Below are 19538 nucleotides of genomic sequence, written 5' to 3'. Positions count from 1 at the left end.
ATCCTAAGTCTACACCCAATCACCCTCATCCCATGACCTCTCATTCCAGAGCCTCCTTTATTTATTTATTACTATTGAAAAATGCCTGCCTCCTGTGCATTGATATCTTGGAAGTATTTAAATGTCCCTATCATATCTCCCTTATCCTGTCTTTTTTTAGGGCAGAGCTTCCTAAACTGGTCCTGGGGACCCCACGGTCAGTCAACATTTTAAGATATCCACAATGAAATACATCAGATAAATGACCATATACTGAAGCTCTAGTGTATGAAAATGTATCTCATGCACATTCAGTGTGGATATTTTGAAAAGCGACTAGCTATAAGGTCCCCAAAATAGGTTTTGGAAATCCTTTTCTAGGGTATACATGTTTAGATTTTTAAAAAATCATTGACCGTTTCATTAGCCACACTCCGTACCGACTCCATCGGTTTATATCCTATTGAAGGTGCATTCTCCGGAACCGTAAACAGTATTCCAAATAAAGTCTCACCAGGGACTCATACAGGGCAAATATCACCTTTTTTTCCTGTTAATTATTCCTCTCCCTTGCACCCAACCATTTTTGTGACTTTTGCCATTGCCTTATCCACCTTAATATCATCAGATATGATCACCCAAAGATCCCACTCTTATTTTGTGCTTAGAAGAATATCATCCCCTAAGTGGTACTGCTCCTTGTATTTTTGTAGCCCAAATACATGGCTCTATATTTTTTAGCATTATATCTTCATAAATTCTAGACCATTCCTCAAGTTCTGCTAGATCTCTCATCTAGTTTTCCACAACTTTATGTGTGTGTACCCTGTTGCAGATTTTAGAATCATTTGTAAAAGGCCTAACCTTTCCCATTATTCCTTCTATATTACTTCTTAGGAAAATATGAAAAATAACCGTTTAAGGACGCAACCCTGTGGCCTACCATTAGTAATGCCTCGCTCCTCAGAATAAACTCCAGTTGCCACTACCCTTTGTCACCTCCCACTTGACCAGTTTCTAACCCAGTCTGTCACTTTAGGGCCCATACCAAAATTGCTCACTTTATTTATAAATCACCTATGTGGATCCAAAGGCCTTACTGAAATCCAAGCACACTTCATCTAGAGCAGTGGTTCTCAACCCTGTCCTGGGGACCCCCCCAGCCAGTCGGGTTTTCAGGCTATCCACAATGAATACGCATGAGAGAAAATTTGCATACACTGCAATGGAGGGTAAATTTGCATACACTGCAATGGAGGGTAAAGTGACTTGCCCAAGGTCACAAGGAGCAACAGCTGGACTCGAACCCTGGTCTCCTGGTTCATAGTCCACTGCTCTAACCACTAGGCTATTCCTAGTGGTTAGAGCAGTGAATAGAATAGAAGAATAGAAGAATACAGAAATTGAACAGAATAGAAGAATAGAAGAATACAGAAATTGAGTGAAGTGTAAATTTAGTTGAGCTTTCATAGAAACATATTGAATTGCAGCAGAAGACCAAGTTGGCCCATCCAGTCTGCCTAGCTGCAATTCTTCAACTTTGAGTAGATGAGCATATTAATTTCCATACTGAACCCAACACCAGTTCCCAACCTCTTCTGTCCTTTACCTGAACCCCCAAACCTTTTCCCACTGTCACCTTCCATAACATGCAAATTTTCTCTCATGCATATTCATTGTGGATAGCCTGAAAACCCGACTGGCTGAGGGGGTCCCCAGGACAGGGATGAAAACCACTGATCTAGAGCTTTCCCCAATCTAATTTTCTGGTCACCCAGTCAAAGAAATTGATCAAATTTGTCTGACAAGACCTACCTCTGGTAAAACCATGCTGCCTTGGATCTTGTAATCCATTGGATTCCAGAAACCCTGGAAGCCCTGGTCTAGACACCCTCATCTACTTTCAATTTCGCTGACTTCCATTACACAAAATTGAAATGTCGCTTACCTAAGATTTAAAAAAAATTAAACAAAACGGAAATTGCATCAACTATTATGTGGAGGGTACATGTTCTTACCTGTGCAGCTGTAAATATTCTCTAGGTCTGTTTAAAAGATGAAGGAAACGGTCAACTATCTTGTTCTTTCCCACACCCTGCAAGTAAAAAATATTTTTATATAATTCAATACCATCTTACTTTTCAAGTATTGTTAGAAAACTATATTATCTCTTTCAGCCAAGCAAAGCTCTTCAGCAGAATATAGTATATTTGGTAACAAATTTCACCTAGGCTTAAAGAAGGTCATATTACCATTTATCTTGCAAAAGAAATGACAAGGTTGCTCCGATTTTAATCAAATTGCATTGGCTGTCTGTTATTTTTGGATTAAATGTAAAATCCTGACATAGGGTTGGCACTGTTACCTAGCCAAACATCTGATAACTTAATAGTTTTCTTAACCTCTTTGCTCCTGTCAACGGGAATGCTTGATGGTTTCTTTGCTGTGGCCACGCTGCATGAAATGGGTGATACTGGCAGTGCCCAAGGTGCCCCCCAGATAATGAAGCCCCAGGCAAACACCCAGCTCGCCCACTAAAAAATTCGGCCCTGCCTTTGCCAACTGAAATCTGATTAAAGCAAGCCCAAAAAAATAGCCCTGTCCTTGTAAGACACTTTTCCTATCACTCTGAGAAAAGAAATAAATTATATGAAATTGTAAGGATTTGAAGATCTTCTTGTTAACCAAGCTTGTGGCAACATTTCTGTTGCATAATTATTTATATTTTGCAGGTGGATATTAGTTTATCTTAATTTTATGTAAAACTAACATTTATACATTTTTGCAATTGTATTTACTTTTAAATTTAAGTGTATATTTTACTTTTTAGTTATCTTGTATTTTATTATACATTTATTATGCATTTTGTGTTGTATTAATGGGCAGTTCTATAATAAGGAAGGATAAGGCAGCCGCTTCAGGCAGCAACATTTTGGGAGCTGCAGCAAAATACCCCTGCGGTGGCTGTCTCATTTTATATTATGAATGCTAATGCCAGTAGGGTTACCAAGCCCTTCTAGCAGGAAGACCTCAGCATTACGCGATAACATGCTGGTGAGGTTCTCACTCCCCACCAGCAATGAAAAGATCCTGCGGCTGCAGGCACCATCGGATACCAGGCTGGCAGGTTTCACACAAAATTTCACATATAGCAAATGTTGCTTACCTGATGTAACAGGTGTTCTCACAGGACAGCAGGATGTTAGTCCTCACAAATGGGTGACATCAAGGATGGAGCCCAACCACGGAAAACTTCTGTCAAAGTTTCAGGAACTTTGACTGGCCCCTACTGGGCATGCCCAGCAAGGCACCAACCCTGCAGCCAGCAGGGGTCTCCCTTCAGTCTTGTTTCAAAGCTACAGGCAGTGCCGAAAATAAAATAAAAACGAACCCAACACCGCGGGGTGGTGGGCGGGTTTCGTGAGGACTAACATCCTGCTGTCCTGTGAGAACACCTGTTACATCAGGTAAGCAACATTTGCTTTCTCACAGGACAAGCAGGATGGTTGTCCTCACAAATGGGCGAGAGTACCGAGCTGAGGATGTCCGAACATGCACCAAATGTACCCAACGGCGTGCAACAGGCACAACAACTGGGGTGAAATTTGGTAGAGGACATCTGCACCCTACAAGGAGGTGGAAGGGTGTTAGTACATCATGCTGGAAAAAGGTTATGCAAGACAGACTGGCCGAAGATGGAATCCTGTCTTCCAGCTTTGTCCAAGCAATAATGGGCTGCAAATGTATGGAGGGAACTCCAGGTGGCAGCCTTGCAGATGTCAGGAAGCGGCACCGATCGAAGGTGTGCTACTGAAGTCGCCATGGCCTTCACAGTGTGTGCTTTGACACGGTCTTGGAAAGGAATGCCAGCTTGCTGATAGCAAAATGAGATGCAGTCCGCCAACCAGGAGGAAAGAGCCTGCTTACCCACAGGTTGCCCGAACTTGTTAGGATGGAAAGAGACGAATAATTGAGTGCTCTTCCTGTGGGCTACTGTACGGTCTAGATAGAAAGCTAGAGCACGTTTACAGTCAAGGGTATGCAGAGTCTGTTCCCCGGAGTTGGAGTGGGGCCTGGGAAAGAAGATAGGTAGTATGATGGATTGATTTATATGAAACTCCGAAACTACCTTAGGTAAGAATTTAGGGTGAGTGCGGAGTACCGCCCGGTCCTGCAGGAGTTTAGTGTAAGGCGGATAGGTAACTAGGGCCTGTAATTCACTAACCCTGCGAGCTGAAGTGATAGCCAAAAGGAATAACACTTTCCATGTGAGATATTTTAGGTCACAGGAGTGAAGAGGTTCGAAAGGAGGTTTCATAAGGCGACCAAGAACCAGATTAAGGTCCCAAGAAGGGGCCGGAGGGCGTAAAGGTGGCTTCAAATGGAGCAAGCCTTTAAGAAAGTGTGTTACAAGGGGTTGTACTGAAATAGGGACACCCCCGATACCTTTATGGAAGGCGGCTACCGCACTGACATGCATTCTAATGGAAGAGGTCTTTAGACCTGATTCTGATAGATGCCAGAGATAGTCCAAGAATTTAGAAATTGGACAGGAAAGGGGATCAAGGGACTGAGAAGTGCACCATGATGTATACCTTTTCCATTTGTAGGAATAAGATTTTCTTGTGGAAGGCTTTCGTGAAGCGATCAGGACACGAGAAACTGAATTCGAAAGGTTAAATGGCTGAAGGACTAACTTTTCAACATCCATGCCGTCAGGGACAAGGCTTGGAGGTTGGGATGGAGGAGGCATCCATCGTTCTGAGTGATCAGATGCGGGTCCTTTCCCAGAGGAATGTGCCTGCGGATGGAGAGATCCTGAAGTATGGGAAACCACACTTGGCGTGGCCAGTGCGGTGCTATCAGGATCATAGTTCCCCTGTCCTGACGTAGCTTCACGAGAGTCTTCGACAGAAGAGGAAGTGGAGGGAATGCATAAAGCAGACCGGTTGTCCACGTGAGGGAGAATGCATCCCTCGGCCGAGAGTGCTGGCTCCGAATGAGAGAGCAGTAATTGTCCACTTTGTGGTTCTGAGGGGACGCAAAGAGGTCTATATGGGGATAACCCCATTTGTGAAACAGAGAGGTCGCTACCAAGGGATCGAGCGACCACTCGTGTGGTTGGAAGACACGGCTCAGTTGGTCTGCCAATACATTGTCTGCTCCCGGCAAGTAGGTGGCCCTGAGGTACATGAAGTGGGAGAGGGCTTCTGCCCAAATCTGCGCAGCTTCCTGACACAGAAGGAAGGAGCCTGTGCCTCCCTGCTTGTTTATGTACCACATGGCCACCTGGTTGTCTGTCTGAATTAAGATTGTGTGGTTCGATAGGCAATCTTGAAAAGTCCTGAGAGCATATCGGATTACTCTCAGTTCCAGGAAATTTATCTGGTGTTTGGCTTCCTCTGGTGACCAGAACCCTTGAGTTTGTAAATTGTTTACATGGGCTCCCCAACCGATGTTGGAAGCGTCGGTGGTGAGGATTACCTGAGGGTCTGGTGGAAGAAAAGGCAAGCCCTATAGGAGGTTGAATTGATTTGTCCACCAGGCAAGAGACAGACGGAGTGCATCGGTGATGCGAACAATGGAGGACAGAGGCTGAACAGCTTGGGCCCATTGCAATCTCAGAGTCCATTGCATGACTCTCATGGCCAGGCGGGCCATGGGAGTCACATAAACTGAGGAGGCCATGTGTCCCAGCAGAATGAGGAATTGGCGAGCTGTTGCTGTGCGTTGAGACTGCAACTGGCAAGCTAGGGACACAAGGATTTGAACTCGTTGATGAGGAAGGAAGGCTTTGGCCTGTAAGGTGTCCAAGTCTGCCCCAATGAAGGATAAGGTTTGAGATGGGACTAAATAGGATTTCTTGTAATTGACAAGAAACCCTAGAGAAAGTAGAGTTTGAATTGTCAGGGTCAGGGAGGACCGAGCGATTTGCTGGGTTGGGGCCCTGATTAACCAATTGTCCAGGTAGGGGTAGACGTGGACACCTTCCTTCCTGAGGAACGCTGCAACCACCACGAGGCATTTGGTGAAGACCCGTGGTGCGGATGCCAGGCCGAAAGGTAGCACTCGGTATTGGTAATGATTTCGGCCTACTAAAAAACGGAGGTATTTGCAATGAGATTGAGTTATCGCAATGTGAGTGTAGGCGTCTTTTAGGTCTAGAGAGCAGAGCCAGTCCCCTCTTTGCAGCAGAGGGAGAAGCGAGCCCAAGGTTACCATCTTGAACTTCTCTCTGTAAAGGTACTTGTTGAGGGCCCGTAGGTCCAGGATTGGTCGAAGTCCTCCTGACTTTTTTGGGATCAGAAAGTACCTGGAGTAGAACCCTAGTACTTGTTGTGAGAGAGGAACGGGTTCTATAGCGTTTGACTGGAGGAGAAGGGATACTTCCTGCTCTAGAAGAACAGAGTGATCGGTGAGTCTCCACGCCTGCCGGGGTGGGGAGTCCGAAGGGAGAGACAGGAAGTTGAGGTGGTAACCCTGTGCAATTATTGCTATCACCCATTGATCTGTGGTGATATGGTGCCATTTTTGTAGAAAATTGCCTAACCGACCTCCTACTGGTATGGTTGGAAGAGGGATGTGGCATCTGCTCTCTAATTGAAAGTCAAAAACCCGATGCAGGGCCAGGTTGTGGAGCTGCTGCGGGCTTTTGTTTTCGAGACTGGCGAGGCTGAGTTCTATGGTAAGGCCTCGCAGGCTTAGACTTGGCTAGTGGGGGATAATACTTCCGTGGAAAGAAGAATGACTTTTTTGATTCCTTCTTAAATGGTTGTTTAGAAGGCAAGTCAGAAAGAATAGATGAGAGCTGTTTAAGTGTCTCATGATGATCCTTTAGTTCAGCAACAATTTGCTGAATTTGCTCACCAAATAAATTATCCCCTAGACAGGGCAAATCAGAGAGCCTGTCCTGAACTTCCGGGCGAAGGTCAGACGACTTAAGCCAAGCCCAGCGTCTGGCAGAGATGGCCGTAGCAGAAAGTCTAGTGGAAGTATCAAAGATGTCATAAGCTGTTCTTATTTCATGCTTCCCAGCTTCAAACCCTTTATTTAGTAGGGACTGAAGCTGTGGCTGGAACTGCTCTGGCAAGGCATCTGAGTACTCCTGCATTTGTTTCAGGATGACCCTATTGTATTGGGTCATATATAATTGATAAGAAGCTATTCTGGAAATCAGCATAGCTCCTTGGTATACTTTCCTACCTATGCTATCTAGGAATTTATTTTCCTTAGTAGGAGGTATGGAAGAATGTGGCTTTATTTGTTTAGCTTTCTTTTGAGCTGATTCTACCACAACAGAGTGATGGTCTAATTGTGGTTTCTGAAAGCCAGGTGCTGACTGTACGAGATAGGTAGAGTCAGCTTTTTTGTTTACTGGAGCAACAGATCCAGGGGATTCCCAATTCTTTTTTAGAAGGTCCAGAAAAACCTGATGAATTGGAATAGAGGTGATGACTTTAGGGGCATCCAAGAATTGGAGCAACTCCATCATCTGGTGCCTGTTATCTTGTTCTGATTGAAGCTGAAAAGGGACCAATTCCGACATTTCCTTCACAAAATTTATGAAAGAGAGGTCCTCAGGAGGGGAACGCTATCTACTCTCCACAGGAGAGGGTGGTGAAGGCAAATCATTGGTGTCAGTAGAGGTATCATCACCCCAGGTGTCATAAGGATCAGGATGCTGACCTGTAGTACTATGAGGGGGCTGTGTACCTGAAGGCCCTGGTTGAGGCTCCGAGAAATTCGAAGGAATTACCGGGGGCATCGAGAATGTTCTCGATGGAATCGGTGCCGGCATCGAAGGATTCGGCGCCGAGAATGTTCTCGAAGGAATCAGCGTCGGCATCGAAGGATTCGGCGCCGACATCGAAATTATCGGTGGAGCTGATGTGCGTATCGCCCCCGAGGAGAGTATCGGTGGCGACGGAAGAAAAGGCACCGATGGAACTACCCCCGAAGGGGGAATCCGGAACGGTGTTTCTACACCTGATGAGATCGGTGACCCGGGCATTGCCGGTGGAAGGGCCCTTGTAAGCGCTTCCATCCGAGCAAGCAGCGGTGCCAGTGCTGCTGGAATCGGGTCGGTGGCCGGTTCCACTCTCGGTGCCGGGGTCGGTGCCTAAGGAGTCTGGAACCGTAGCATCGCCTTGTCGATAGCCTCCTGGACCAGCCGGTCCAGTTCTGCCCAGAGACCTGGGGTAACAAGACCCGGCTCTACGGGAGAGGGAGGCGGAGGCTGAGCCGGAGGGACCACCGTCACCGGTGGAATCACGGCTCCCAAACCCCGGAGGGGTGAGGGTTGCCTCGGTGTCTGCGAGACAGGAGTGGACGGTGCCACTTCTGGTCGAGACTTCTTCGAAGGCGGCTCGGCCAGTACTGAGGTCGATGACTTCGATTCCTCGACGGTCCGAGACTTATGACGTCGATGGCGATGTTTCTCTTTCCGATCCCCTTGATCTTCGGGGGAAGGGACAGGAGTCGATGGCCGAGAAGACATCGATGGCGGACGGTCACCGGGAGGCTGTCGATGACGATGAGACTTCGACGGTGCCGGTTCCGATGACGTCGATGCAATCAATGGCGTCGGAGTGTGAGCATGGAAGAGAAGTCCCATCTTCTCCATTCTGGCCTTGCGACCTTTTGGTGTCATTAGGGCACATTTGGTGCAAGTTAAGACATCATGCTCACTCCCTAAACACAAAACACAGACTCTATGTGGGTCTGTGATGGACATAGTACGCGTACAGTCCGGGCACCGACGGAACCCCGACACCATGGCCATAGGCCAAAAATTTAGCCGCGGGACGGTCGACTGCCAACAGGCCTCGAGGGTCAAACTCGACGGTAGTCGACAAAAAACAACGGCAAAAACTTACCGAAGTACCGCGGAGGAAAAATTGAAGAAGGGAGACCCCTGAGGGGCAATTTTTTCTTCAAGAAAGTAGTTGAAGAGATTCCTGTCAGGAATGTGGTAAGAGCTCCTTAACCGCGTGGCAACTGCTACGCGGAAAAAATAAGACTGAAGGGAGACCCCTGCTGGCTGCAGGGTTGGTGCCGTGCTGGGCATGCCCAGTAGGGGCCAGTCAAAGTTCCTGAAACTTTGACAGAAGTTTTCCGTGGTTGGGCTCCATCCTCGATGTCACCCATTTGTGAGGACAACCATCCTGCTTGTCCTGTGAGAAAATTTGTTAGCATCCACGTAATCATGCTAACCTGTAATAATTTCCCCCGAGTTCTGGCACCAGGCTAGTAATAGAAGAGGCAGTGATGGAGAGAAGGCATGCAACAAAGAGAGAAAAGCGTCAGGGTGTGAGCAGGAAGCATGTGACTGGCCCTCATAGGACTGTCAAACAGCTGTGCCACTGCTCCCCTGTCTGGCTGAGCAACTTTGTGGGCATCTTACAACTGCCTCCACTTGTGACCTCTTGGCCAGCTTGAAACCCAGACACCTGCTGCCCTACTGTCAAACTGGCATCACCTTCACCTGGATCTTTACCAAAGTAGCTCCAGGATACTCCCGAGTACATTCTCTGATATCCAGCAGCAGCTCCAGTCAAGACAGGGCCAGGAATAACTGTCACCTCCCACAATAGGGCCTAGAAGCTTCACATCTCCTTGTGTCTCCGCAGTGTTGTGTAAATGGCACAGTCATTCATGGCACTATCTACTTGACTGCCTCTGCAGCTTTAGCCTCCTCCTTGTCCCCATGCTGGCCCCAACACTGATGCAACCGCTGTCCTTTTTAGCCTGGTAAACTGACTATAGATAAGGCCCTAACCTAGATCCTAATGGAAAATGGGGTGAGAGACAAATGGGGACAGGAAGATTGTGTGTTGGAAAAAGAGGAGGGAAGGGGGTCCTTGATGGTGAAAGGGGTGTCCTGATGGGAAAGCGGAGAGGAAGAGTCAAGGTATTGCCTGATGGAGAAAAAAGGGAAATGGAGTGCTTATGGGGAAAGGGAGAAAAGGGGGGAAGGGGATAACAAATGAAATGGGCTAGGAGAGTGAAGAGAGGTGTTTAATCGGGGGAGGAATGGGATGCCTTGAAGGGAAGGGGTAAGAGGGTGCCTGATGAAGGAGGAAAGGATAAGGGAGGGCCTGATGGGGACTGGAATGGGGAAGGAGGGTGGAGTGGAGTGCCTGATGGCAAAGAGGGCATCCTGAATGGGAAAAGGTACCCTGATGGAGAAAAATTCCTAATAAGGAAGGGGATGCCCAGATAGGAGGGGGGTGACTGGCAAAGGGGTGCCTGATGGAGTGGAGGGGGCCATGAATGGAGGGAGCTTGAGGGGACAGCATCACATCCGTTTCTTAGGTTGATGGTGTAGTAGTGGGAAGAAGAAAACCATAAAGGGACAGAGGCAGCAGAACAAGGGAAAAGAAGAAACAAGTAGCAGCAGAGAAATAAAGAAAACCACCAGATACAGAGATTACACAAAATGTTCACTTACTGCAACACATTTATTTTATTCTCATATTGCAATGATAGTGTGTCATGATACTGCGTGCTTTTGCATGTACATGTGAAATGAATAGGGAGTAAAGGACCCGAGTTGTTTGATCCTAGAAGTATTCTTTTCATTGGAAGGATGTAAGCATTATCACTGTTGCAATGCATTAAAGTACCTGCATATGTTTCTAAAAATGATCAAATATTATTCTATTTAATATATTGTGCAAACATTTATAACAATTGCTTCTGAATAATTTTGAGATTTTGGTGCATAGTTCCCTGGCATATAAACAAGGTTTCAAAAGGGGAGGATCTTGCTAAACTAACTTAATTGAATTCTTTAACGAGGTGAGCGTGTAGTAAATCAAGAAAGTACAGTAACCTAACTCACTCTGATGGCTTCTTGGTTTTTAAATGTTTTAAATTTCTGGGTTTCAGCTAAGCTCAAAGTTGCCTGTCTGCATGTTTTGTGTCTGACTTCAGCTCACTAAAAGAGAAAACATTTGGTTTACTTTTCTTCCCACCTTCCCTGACCCTCAACCACTCACCCCACTTTCAGTTTCTGTTTTATAGTGTGGCTGTCTCTTTCCTGTAGCTTTTCTCAATCAGTCAAATTCGCTCCTGTTCACCAATTAACCCACTTGTTGAAATTTCCAATTTTAAACCCTGGTTCTCAAACACTTATTTGTCTTGCCTGTCTAAATATGCATACCCTAGAGGAAAGGCGAGATAGGGGAGATATGATATAGACATTCAAATATGTCAAGGTTTCTATGCACAGGAGGTGAGCCTTTTTCAATGGAAAGGAGGCTCTAGAACGAGTGATCATGAGATGAGGTTAAAAGGGGGTAGACTCATGAGTAATCTTAGGAAATATTTCTTTACAGAGAGGGCGGTGGGTGTGTTGAACAGCCTCCCAGTGGAAGTAATGGAGATAAAACCAGTATCTGAATTCAAGAAAGCATAGGATACATAAAGGGAATATCTAAGGAAGTGAGGAAAATTATAATGCTAAATTGGATGGATGGGCTATATGGTCTTTTTCTAACATTATGTTTCTATGTCTGTCTTGATTAGATTGTTTGTTACACAGAGCAGGTCTATCGCTTGTGTCTATGTACACGACTACATACACATTGTAGCACTATAAAAATGTTTAATAGTAGTAGTAGTAGTAGTGGTAGATATGTCCTATCTGGATGCCAGTAAAGTATTTAATAAACATAAATATGTGGAATACCTGATAACATGCAATGATAATTCATATAACTGACCTGATTGCCAACTAGAAGCAAGTGTTCTCCTAGCAGAAAGTCTTTCAGCATGTCTTCCATCACCATCATGTGCTGCATAAAAACACAAGCAGCAAATTATGCTGTTCTGATTTCATAAATACACAAAAATAAAAACATGCCAGTAAAGGTACTTTGGTTTATACCCTGTTAAAAACAAAATACCATCTTTAATCTGGTCAATTTAATGTAACACACAAATACAAAATGTTCCTATTTGTTATCTTTTGTCTACTCAAATTATGCTTCCATAATATGATTACAGTATATGCCTTCATCTGACAATATTAATAAATCTGGTATAATAATAAACATGGCCTAGACAACTGATTTATTTTTTGGTTACTCTTAAACAAGGTTGATTTAATTTACAGAATACTTCTTACTGTGCTTTACCCACATTCAAAAATACTAACATTATTAATTGGGATATTTATATAGTTTCAATCTTATGTGATCTTAGGCTCCACTGTAAGGTCAGCAGGTTGCTATGGCATATCCACTTACTCCTTTTTTTAGCATAGCTCAGACATATATTTTCATACTGCTGGTCAAGCATATCTACGTCTGTGTTTAGAAATCTCAAAAAAAAATCTAACACATTTTTAAAAAATACAAAAGTACTTTTCTTCACATATAAAAACTCTTACTCTATGACCTTCAAGCAAACAGCTTCTTTTGGATTACTTATATTTTTGCCTGCATTATTATGCAAGTTTTGTTTTGGTCCATTCCATATATGGAATTCAACTTAAATTACCCTCTTCAATGCTAAATTTCACTTACCTTGACTTAAGACCTCACTGATGTTAATAGCTTATATTATATCCATTTATATAAAAATGATTTGGCCATTTGTTTTTACTAATGAGCAGCCATTAAAATTCTGCACTGTAAAAAAAATATGAATTGATGGAATATCCTAATGTGATGTTTGGTGTTTTTTCTATGATCCTTCTGAACATTTCCACATGAAAACATGAGAAAGCTTTTAGTCAGTTCAATATTTAAGCTTAAAACATTTTTTATATATCCCTCGACCTCTGAATTGAAGTGACTGCGGCAGCATGCTGTTCCAAGGACTCCGGATAGAACTTCCTCTAACTCTGGGCTGCCTTTATAGGGCCCCTATCCAAGCCTTCCTGTGGCGCTGGTTGATGAGGTCACATCCTCCAGGAATATATAATCAAGTCTCTTGCAACCAGCCAGCACCTCAGCAACAAGTCTCCTGGTGCCCTTGTATTTCATTGCGTGTTGCTATCCTTGTCTTGTTCCTGCCTTGTACATTGTTCTGTGCTCCTTGTTGTGGTTCCTTACCTTGTCCCTGGCTCCTCTGTCCTCTGCTCCTTGTCCAGTTCCTTGTCTATCCACTCATGTTCCAGTTCTTACTTGTTCCTTTCCTTGCTTGTCCTATTGTCTCGGACTGAACACCTGGATCCTGACCCTGGCCTGGCCTCTGTCCTCCTGCTGTCTGCCCTGACCTCTAGGCTGGTTACTTGTTCTGCTATCTGACACCTGCCTTGACCCACGCTTGTCTGGACTTTTCCCTTGGATTGCCCTAGGGCCCCACCGACGTCCTGCCGGCCCCTGGAACACAAGGGCTCAATCTGCGGAGAATTGGGCTGATATAGGCGAAGCTCCAGTCAGTCCTGCCACAGGGTTTCTCCACCAGCTGATGGGGTGAGCCTAGTGGGCTTGCTTACCAGGCAGCGTCAATACTCCTTGGCACTAGGCGTCCACTTCTCCAACAGGCATTACAATTTTGTAAAGTAATTTTGAACTAAAAGTCTTCCCGTCTATGATACTGCATTCCATTAGAAAAAAGCATAAGGTCTTAAAACAATTTTGTTTCAGCTTCTATCAAATTATAAGGTAAAATAACAGTATGCTAAAAAAAAAATAAAAATCAGAAAACTAAATATACTCTAAAATATAGATCTGAGAGTTGGTAAGATCATCTTATCCATAAGAATTTTTGTTCTTGACTGTTTATCCATATAAATTTCAGTCCATATCCATAGAAAGCAGTACTGCTATAAAAGCACCAGCTACATTTTTTTTATACTTTATAACACAGGACACCTGATGTATCACATAAACACACTACCAAAATTAGGCCATTATCAATGATGTTAACTAGGATAAAACAGTGTATTGACCAATCGTGTTCATTAAAACTGATTCATCCACAAATTTTCAGTAACAGATCACCAAATGACCTCGAAGTTTCATAAGCATTTCTACTGTTCTGGTCCTCAAGAACTGTCATTCAACTACATGTTTTCATTATGTTTTTATTGCATTTGATTTGAAACAGTCTAAAAAATAGGAAACCAGCTGAAAGAAGTCCATAATCTGTTGTGAGAATCAGATATGCCTACTGACTATCAGCAAGATGAGATATTAACTGAGAAGAAGCCCAACAGGTCACTAACAGGCCTGAATCAACCAAGCAACATATCCAAGAAAGCAGTCTCACAACATACTGTATATTAAAAAACAGCATATGTCACATTGTATGATAGAACAGAAGTGTGCTGTGTTGCAAACGGTTGAATATGTAATATCTTTGATGAAACAATGCTGCATCCTCAAGTTAAATAACTTTTACAGTCAAGTCCAGTGTAACATACAGTATTTATTTTATTTATAGGACAGTCACTACTGAAACCTCCAAATTTAAAATATTAAAAAATAAAATGAATCTTAGGAACATCCAAGAAAGATGATGCAAGAAGAATCTAGTTAATCAATTAATAAATAAGAATAAAAAAGGGGGGTTTCTCCTCCATTGCTTTGTCATAAGGATACTGGTGAGTACCTGTGCTCTATCAATACTAATACCATTGATAACTCTGGAAATGTTGTGTTCTCTGTCTCTATCTGCTGGCAGAGTGGTACAAACCAACACATCTGGACTGGTTTAGTAAGATTCAAGGAAAGGAAATTAGCAATACAGACATTTTCTTTTCTTTACTGTTTATGTACCTACTCTCAATTCCAGCCTTTGAGGCCCTCAGATAGTTCTAAATTTTAAAAAATCCACAATGATTATTTATTTGCTTTTCTATACCGACGTTCATTGGAACATCACATCGGTTTACAATAAAATATATAAAACCCAGTTATAAAAGAAAATTGAAAAAGGTACATCTAAGATATTAAAAGCAATTAACTAAAATATACAATAAACTAAGCATAAAAGTAGAGTTAAGCCTAAACTATTAAATAATTAGAAAAAAAGACTCTGCTTTAAGGCTCGATTGTTCATGTAGCAATACTGGTGAGCATAACGAGAATGCTTGCTGGAACAGCCAGGTCTTTAAGTTTTTTTTAAAAGTACGTGAATTTGGTTCAAGTTTCAGTTCTTGAGGCATAGCGTTCCATATGTTGGGACCCGCTTGAGATAGTAGACGGTCCCTGATGGAAGTGAGGTGTGCTAGTTTTGGTGAAGGTATTGGTAAGGTCCCATTGCTGGCAGAGCGGGTAATTCTTTGTGGGATCTAGAAATGAAGGGAGGCATTGAGCCATTCTACATTTTGATTATATAATGTTTTATGGATAAGAGTTAGACTTTTGAAAAATATTCTGTGTAAAATCGGGAGCCAGTGAAGATCTCTCAGTATTGGAGTGTTAGTGAGCACTCTGGCAGTGGCATTTTGTAACAGCTGAAGGAGTCTAATTGTAATCATTGGGAGACCTAATAGTAAAGTGTTACAATAATCAGTTTTTGAAAAGATTACTGCCTGAAGAACAGTTCTAAAATCATTTAGATGGAGGAAAGGTCTTAATTTTTTTAGTAAATGTAATTTGTAATAGCAGTCTTTTATTGTGCTTATGAATTTTTTAAAATTTAGTTCGCTGTCGATTATAACCCCGATGTCTCTTACTTCTTGTAGAATGTGGTATTTGGCTTGATTCGAATTGGTGTCAGATAGTACTTTATCATTTAACTTATGACAAAATTATTAAAAACTCTGTTTTAATGGTATTTAGGGATAGATTCATCTGCGTTAAAAGTTGGTTTATGGCAGACAAATAAACTTCCCATAGTTTGAGGGCTTTAGCGAAGGACTCAGTGATGAGGATTAGGATTTGCATGTCATCCCATTGGAGGCCAGCAACCAAGCAGGCCCTGTTTCTGGTTATATCAAACCTTCCTAGTTTTAGTGCAGGGATTTCAAGAACGGTTTTATTCACTGAATGCAGTTGATTGGCAGGAGTTGAGCTGAGTCAGATTGATGAAATCAGTATTTAGTAGCTTAAATATGACATTTGCGACTTAACACTTTGTCCTCCACTCAATGGGGAGCCAATGTAGTGCTGCTAAGACATGGGTTCATGCCAAATATTTTATATATGCCAACGACAGGTATGGTTAACAGAGCATCATTTACTTTTCAACATGCAAAAAAGTTAAATTTTGTGGGTAGGTAATAGAGATGGGCTTCGCGAATCCCAAGTAGCAACGGCCCGAGAAGAGGAAGAGGCCCGGTAGCAGGGCCTTCGCGGCCCGAGAAGATCAAGGCCACTGCAGAGCCTATCCTGCGGCGACCCGCGAAGAGGAGGCCCAGAGGTGAGAGAGAGGCAGAGGGTCTGTAGAGTGTGTGTGTGTGCGTGTATGAGATGAGTTGAGAGATTGTGTGTGAGAGTGAGGACCTGAATGTTTGCAGAGACAGCATGTGAGAGCCTCTGTGTATGTGAGAGACAGCATGTGACAGTGAGAGCCTGTGTGTGTGTATGAATGATTGTATGAGAGACAGCATGTGACAGTGAGAGCCTATACTTGAGCAAGACAGAATGTGGGAGTGAGAAGAGACTGTTTCTGTGAGAGTCAGACAGCATGTGCCAGTGAGAGACTGTGTGTATGAATGATTTTATATGAGAGAGCATGTGACAGTGAGAGCCCTGTGTGTGTGTGAGAGAGAGAAATGCACGTGAGAATGAGAACCTGACTGTGTGTTTGAGGGAAGAAGATGGAGAGAAAAAAACACAATATAAAAGGAATTGGCAAAAAAAAATAAGAAAGGGAAGGTGGAAAAAAAAAAGCCTGTGACCAACCAATTAGAAAACTAAGATCAGACAGCAAAGGTAAAAAAAAAAATTACTTTTTAGTGATTGGCACATGTAATCTTTGGGAATGTGCAAGAATAGCACTTTCTCTATGCGGATCTCACAATGTACGAGATCAGCATGGAGAAAGTGGAAGCCCATGGGGCCTGCACCGAGGAGGCAGCAGAATGGGCTTCAGTGGCAGTAGCAGCAACCGGCACTTCCCCAATAGCCATGTGGCAGCAGAGGAATGAGAGAGGTTCCGAGGTTGCTGGCAAAAGAGAGGGGGTCTGCCTTTAGTGTGTGCATGTTTATGAATGGGACTCTGCCTGGGGGTGTATGTGTGAGTGCATGGGTGCCTGCCTGGGGGTCTGTGTGTATGAGAATGAATGTGTGCATGCCTGGGGGATGGGAAGGGAGTAGTGTGAAAATGAATGGGAGCCTGCCTGGGGGTCAGTGTGTATGTGTGAGAATGACTGGGAGCTTGCCTGGGTATGTGTGTTTGTGTGTATGTGAGGGAGCCAGTGAGTGTGAATGAGAAAATCCAAGGGAGTAAGAGTTTGTGTGTGGAGGGGGAGAGAGTGTCTTAGAGCCTGAGAGTGTTTCAGTGTCAGTGAGAGCGAGAGGTTATGGTGGATATAAGAGCATGAATGTGTATGTATGTGACAGTGTATGTGTGAGAGAGAATGGACATGTGAGTATGTGTGAGAGAGAGAGGATAACCTCCTAATCCTCGACAATATCAGGGTGACTGGAAATCAAGAGCTCCCACAGAAGGGGACAGCAGGGACTTTTTAAAATCCTTATAAGATTTAATTATTGAATATTATTTGATGTCTGCTCTTTTTGAAATATTTTATTGGTGTTATATACAAATTTTTGAAAATTTCCCTGAGTTAAATTACTGGAGGTTCTATTCATCAGCAGTTTTGAAATATATATTTTTAGTATGATTTTTCTATTGTGATGTTTTATAGTTCTTGATTTTATTGTTTGATGTTTTATGAGGAATGATGGTATTTTCTGTTTTTCCATTGCTGTATTACATTCAGTCTAACTTGTTGTGATTTCCAGTTCAGTTTGTCTGTGCATTTCTGTGTATATTTTATGGTCCCTTTATTCTGTATTTGGTGACTCACCAAATTGTATGTGTAATTGGGTACCCATGGGCCAGTATGGAGAAAAATCCCCCGGGCCACTATTTTCCCACAATCTGCCCCTGTCCCCTGCTACTGATGCCAGTAATAGCAGTGACTATTCTCTACGACATCTTGATTAATAGCAATTAATGGACTTCTCCAAGAACTTATTCAAACTTTTTAAAATCCAGCTACACTAACCACATCCTCTGGCAACAAATTCCAGAGCTGAGTTATGCATTGAGTAAAAAAGAATTTTCTCTGATTAGTTTTAAATGTGCTACTTGTTAACTTCATGGAGTGCCCCCTAGTCCTTCTATTATCCAAAAGAGTAAATAACTGATTCACATTTACCCGTTCTAGACCTCTCATGATCTTAAAGACCTCTATCATATCCCCCCCTCAGCCGTCTCTTCTCCAAGCTGAACAGCTCTAACCTCTTTAGCCTTTCCTCATAGAGGAGCTGTTCCATCGCCTTTGAGGAAAGGCTTATTTTATACTGTATGTAATGTTTTATTGTATTATTTTACAGTGGATGTTCAGTTGTGATCTATGCTGAACGTATTCTTTGGAAGTAGCGGAATATAAGTACTTTTAAATAAATAAGTATCCTTACAGCCCATGTAGAATTAGCTGGCAGGCTTAGGTAGAGTGAATTATAGTAGTCTAAACTGGTCAAAATGAGTGATTGGAGTACAGAGCAAAAATCACTTGGTTCTAAAAAAGCTTTTATCCTTCTTAGCAGATGCAATCTGAAAAATAAGGATTTTACTACTGAAGTAATTAGAGGTTTTTATTGAGAGATGTGTATCAATTACTATGCCTAAGTTTTTCATTTTTTGATCAATGGTTCTATTGTGATCCTGGAATTTGAATGTGGAGTGAATTTCATGAGTTGATTACTTTATTGCTGTCAGAATTTCATTTTTTTGGATATTTAATTGTAATCTGTTGTGCATTAACCAGCATCTAATGCAGTTCAAACATAAGAAATACTAGATCAAAATTTGCAGGCCATGATGAATTATATGGAATGAAAATCTATGTCGTCTGCATAAATATTGTACTTGAGACCAAGACAGGCTTGTAGTTTGCAAAGAGGGGTGAGGTGAATATTAAAGAGTGTTGCTGAGAGTGCAGAGCCTTGTGAAATTCCAGTGGTCATAATGTACCAATCAGAAGTTGAAGTTTTTATTTTTAAGTATTGTGATCTGCCTGTAAGATAAGACGTAAACCAATTCAGTACAGTACAGTGATTCCCAATGTCTATAATCTGTTTATCAGTATACTATGGTCTGTGATCTAGTGCATCAAATGCCGCCGATATGTCCAGAAAAAGAACGATGTTGTTCGTGTTAGTGTCAAAATCGTGAATCAAGGTGTTGAAACTGGAATGCAGTAAGGTTTCTGTACTGTACTCTTTTCTAAAGCCGAACTGCTGTTGGTCAATAATATTGTTGTCCTCTAATAAATTGGCTAGTTGATAAATTACTGACTCAATAACTTGGGTAAGAAAAGGTAGAGAGGAAATCTGGGGCATGGGTTTAATGGACTGGATGATGTGCTCATTTTTGCAATCATCAGTGAAATAGTTCAACTTGATACAGCGTGTATTCCAGATGTT

At 42.8% G+C, this 19538-nt stretch overlaps 1 protein-coding gene across 1 annotated transcript in view; it reads right to left on the bottom strand.

Annotated features, from left to right (window-relative positions):
* Positions 1-19538, bottom strand: part of VWA8 (von Willebrand factor A domain containing 8) — a 745717-nt gene that overhangs the window by 402310 nt on the left and 323869 nt on the right. Inside the window, 2 exon segments of the mRNA XM_029602953.1 lie at positions 1998-2074; positions 11706-11777. Of these exon segments, the coding sequence (XP_029458813.1) occupies positions 1998-2074; positions 11706-11777 (149 nt within the window).

The sequence above is a fragment of the Rhinatrema bivittatum genome, chromosome 5 (assembly GCF_901001135.1).
Source record: "Rhinatrema bivittatum chromosome 5, aRhiBiv1.1, whole genome shotgun sequence".
Taxonomy (NCBI): domain Eukaryota; kingdom Metazoa; phylum Chordata; class Amphibia; order Gymnophiona; family Rhinatrematidae; genus Rhinatrema; species Rhinatrema bivittatum.
The sequence above is the reverse complement of the archived record's forward strand: the minus strand, read 5'-3'. Positions and strand labels throughout refer to the sequence as shown.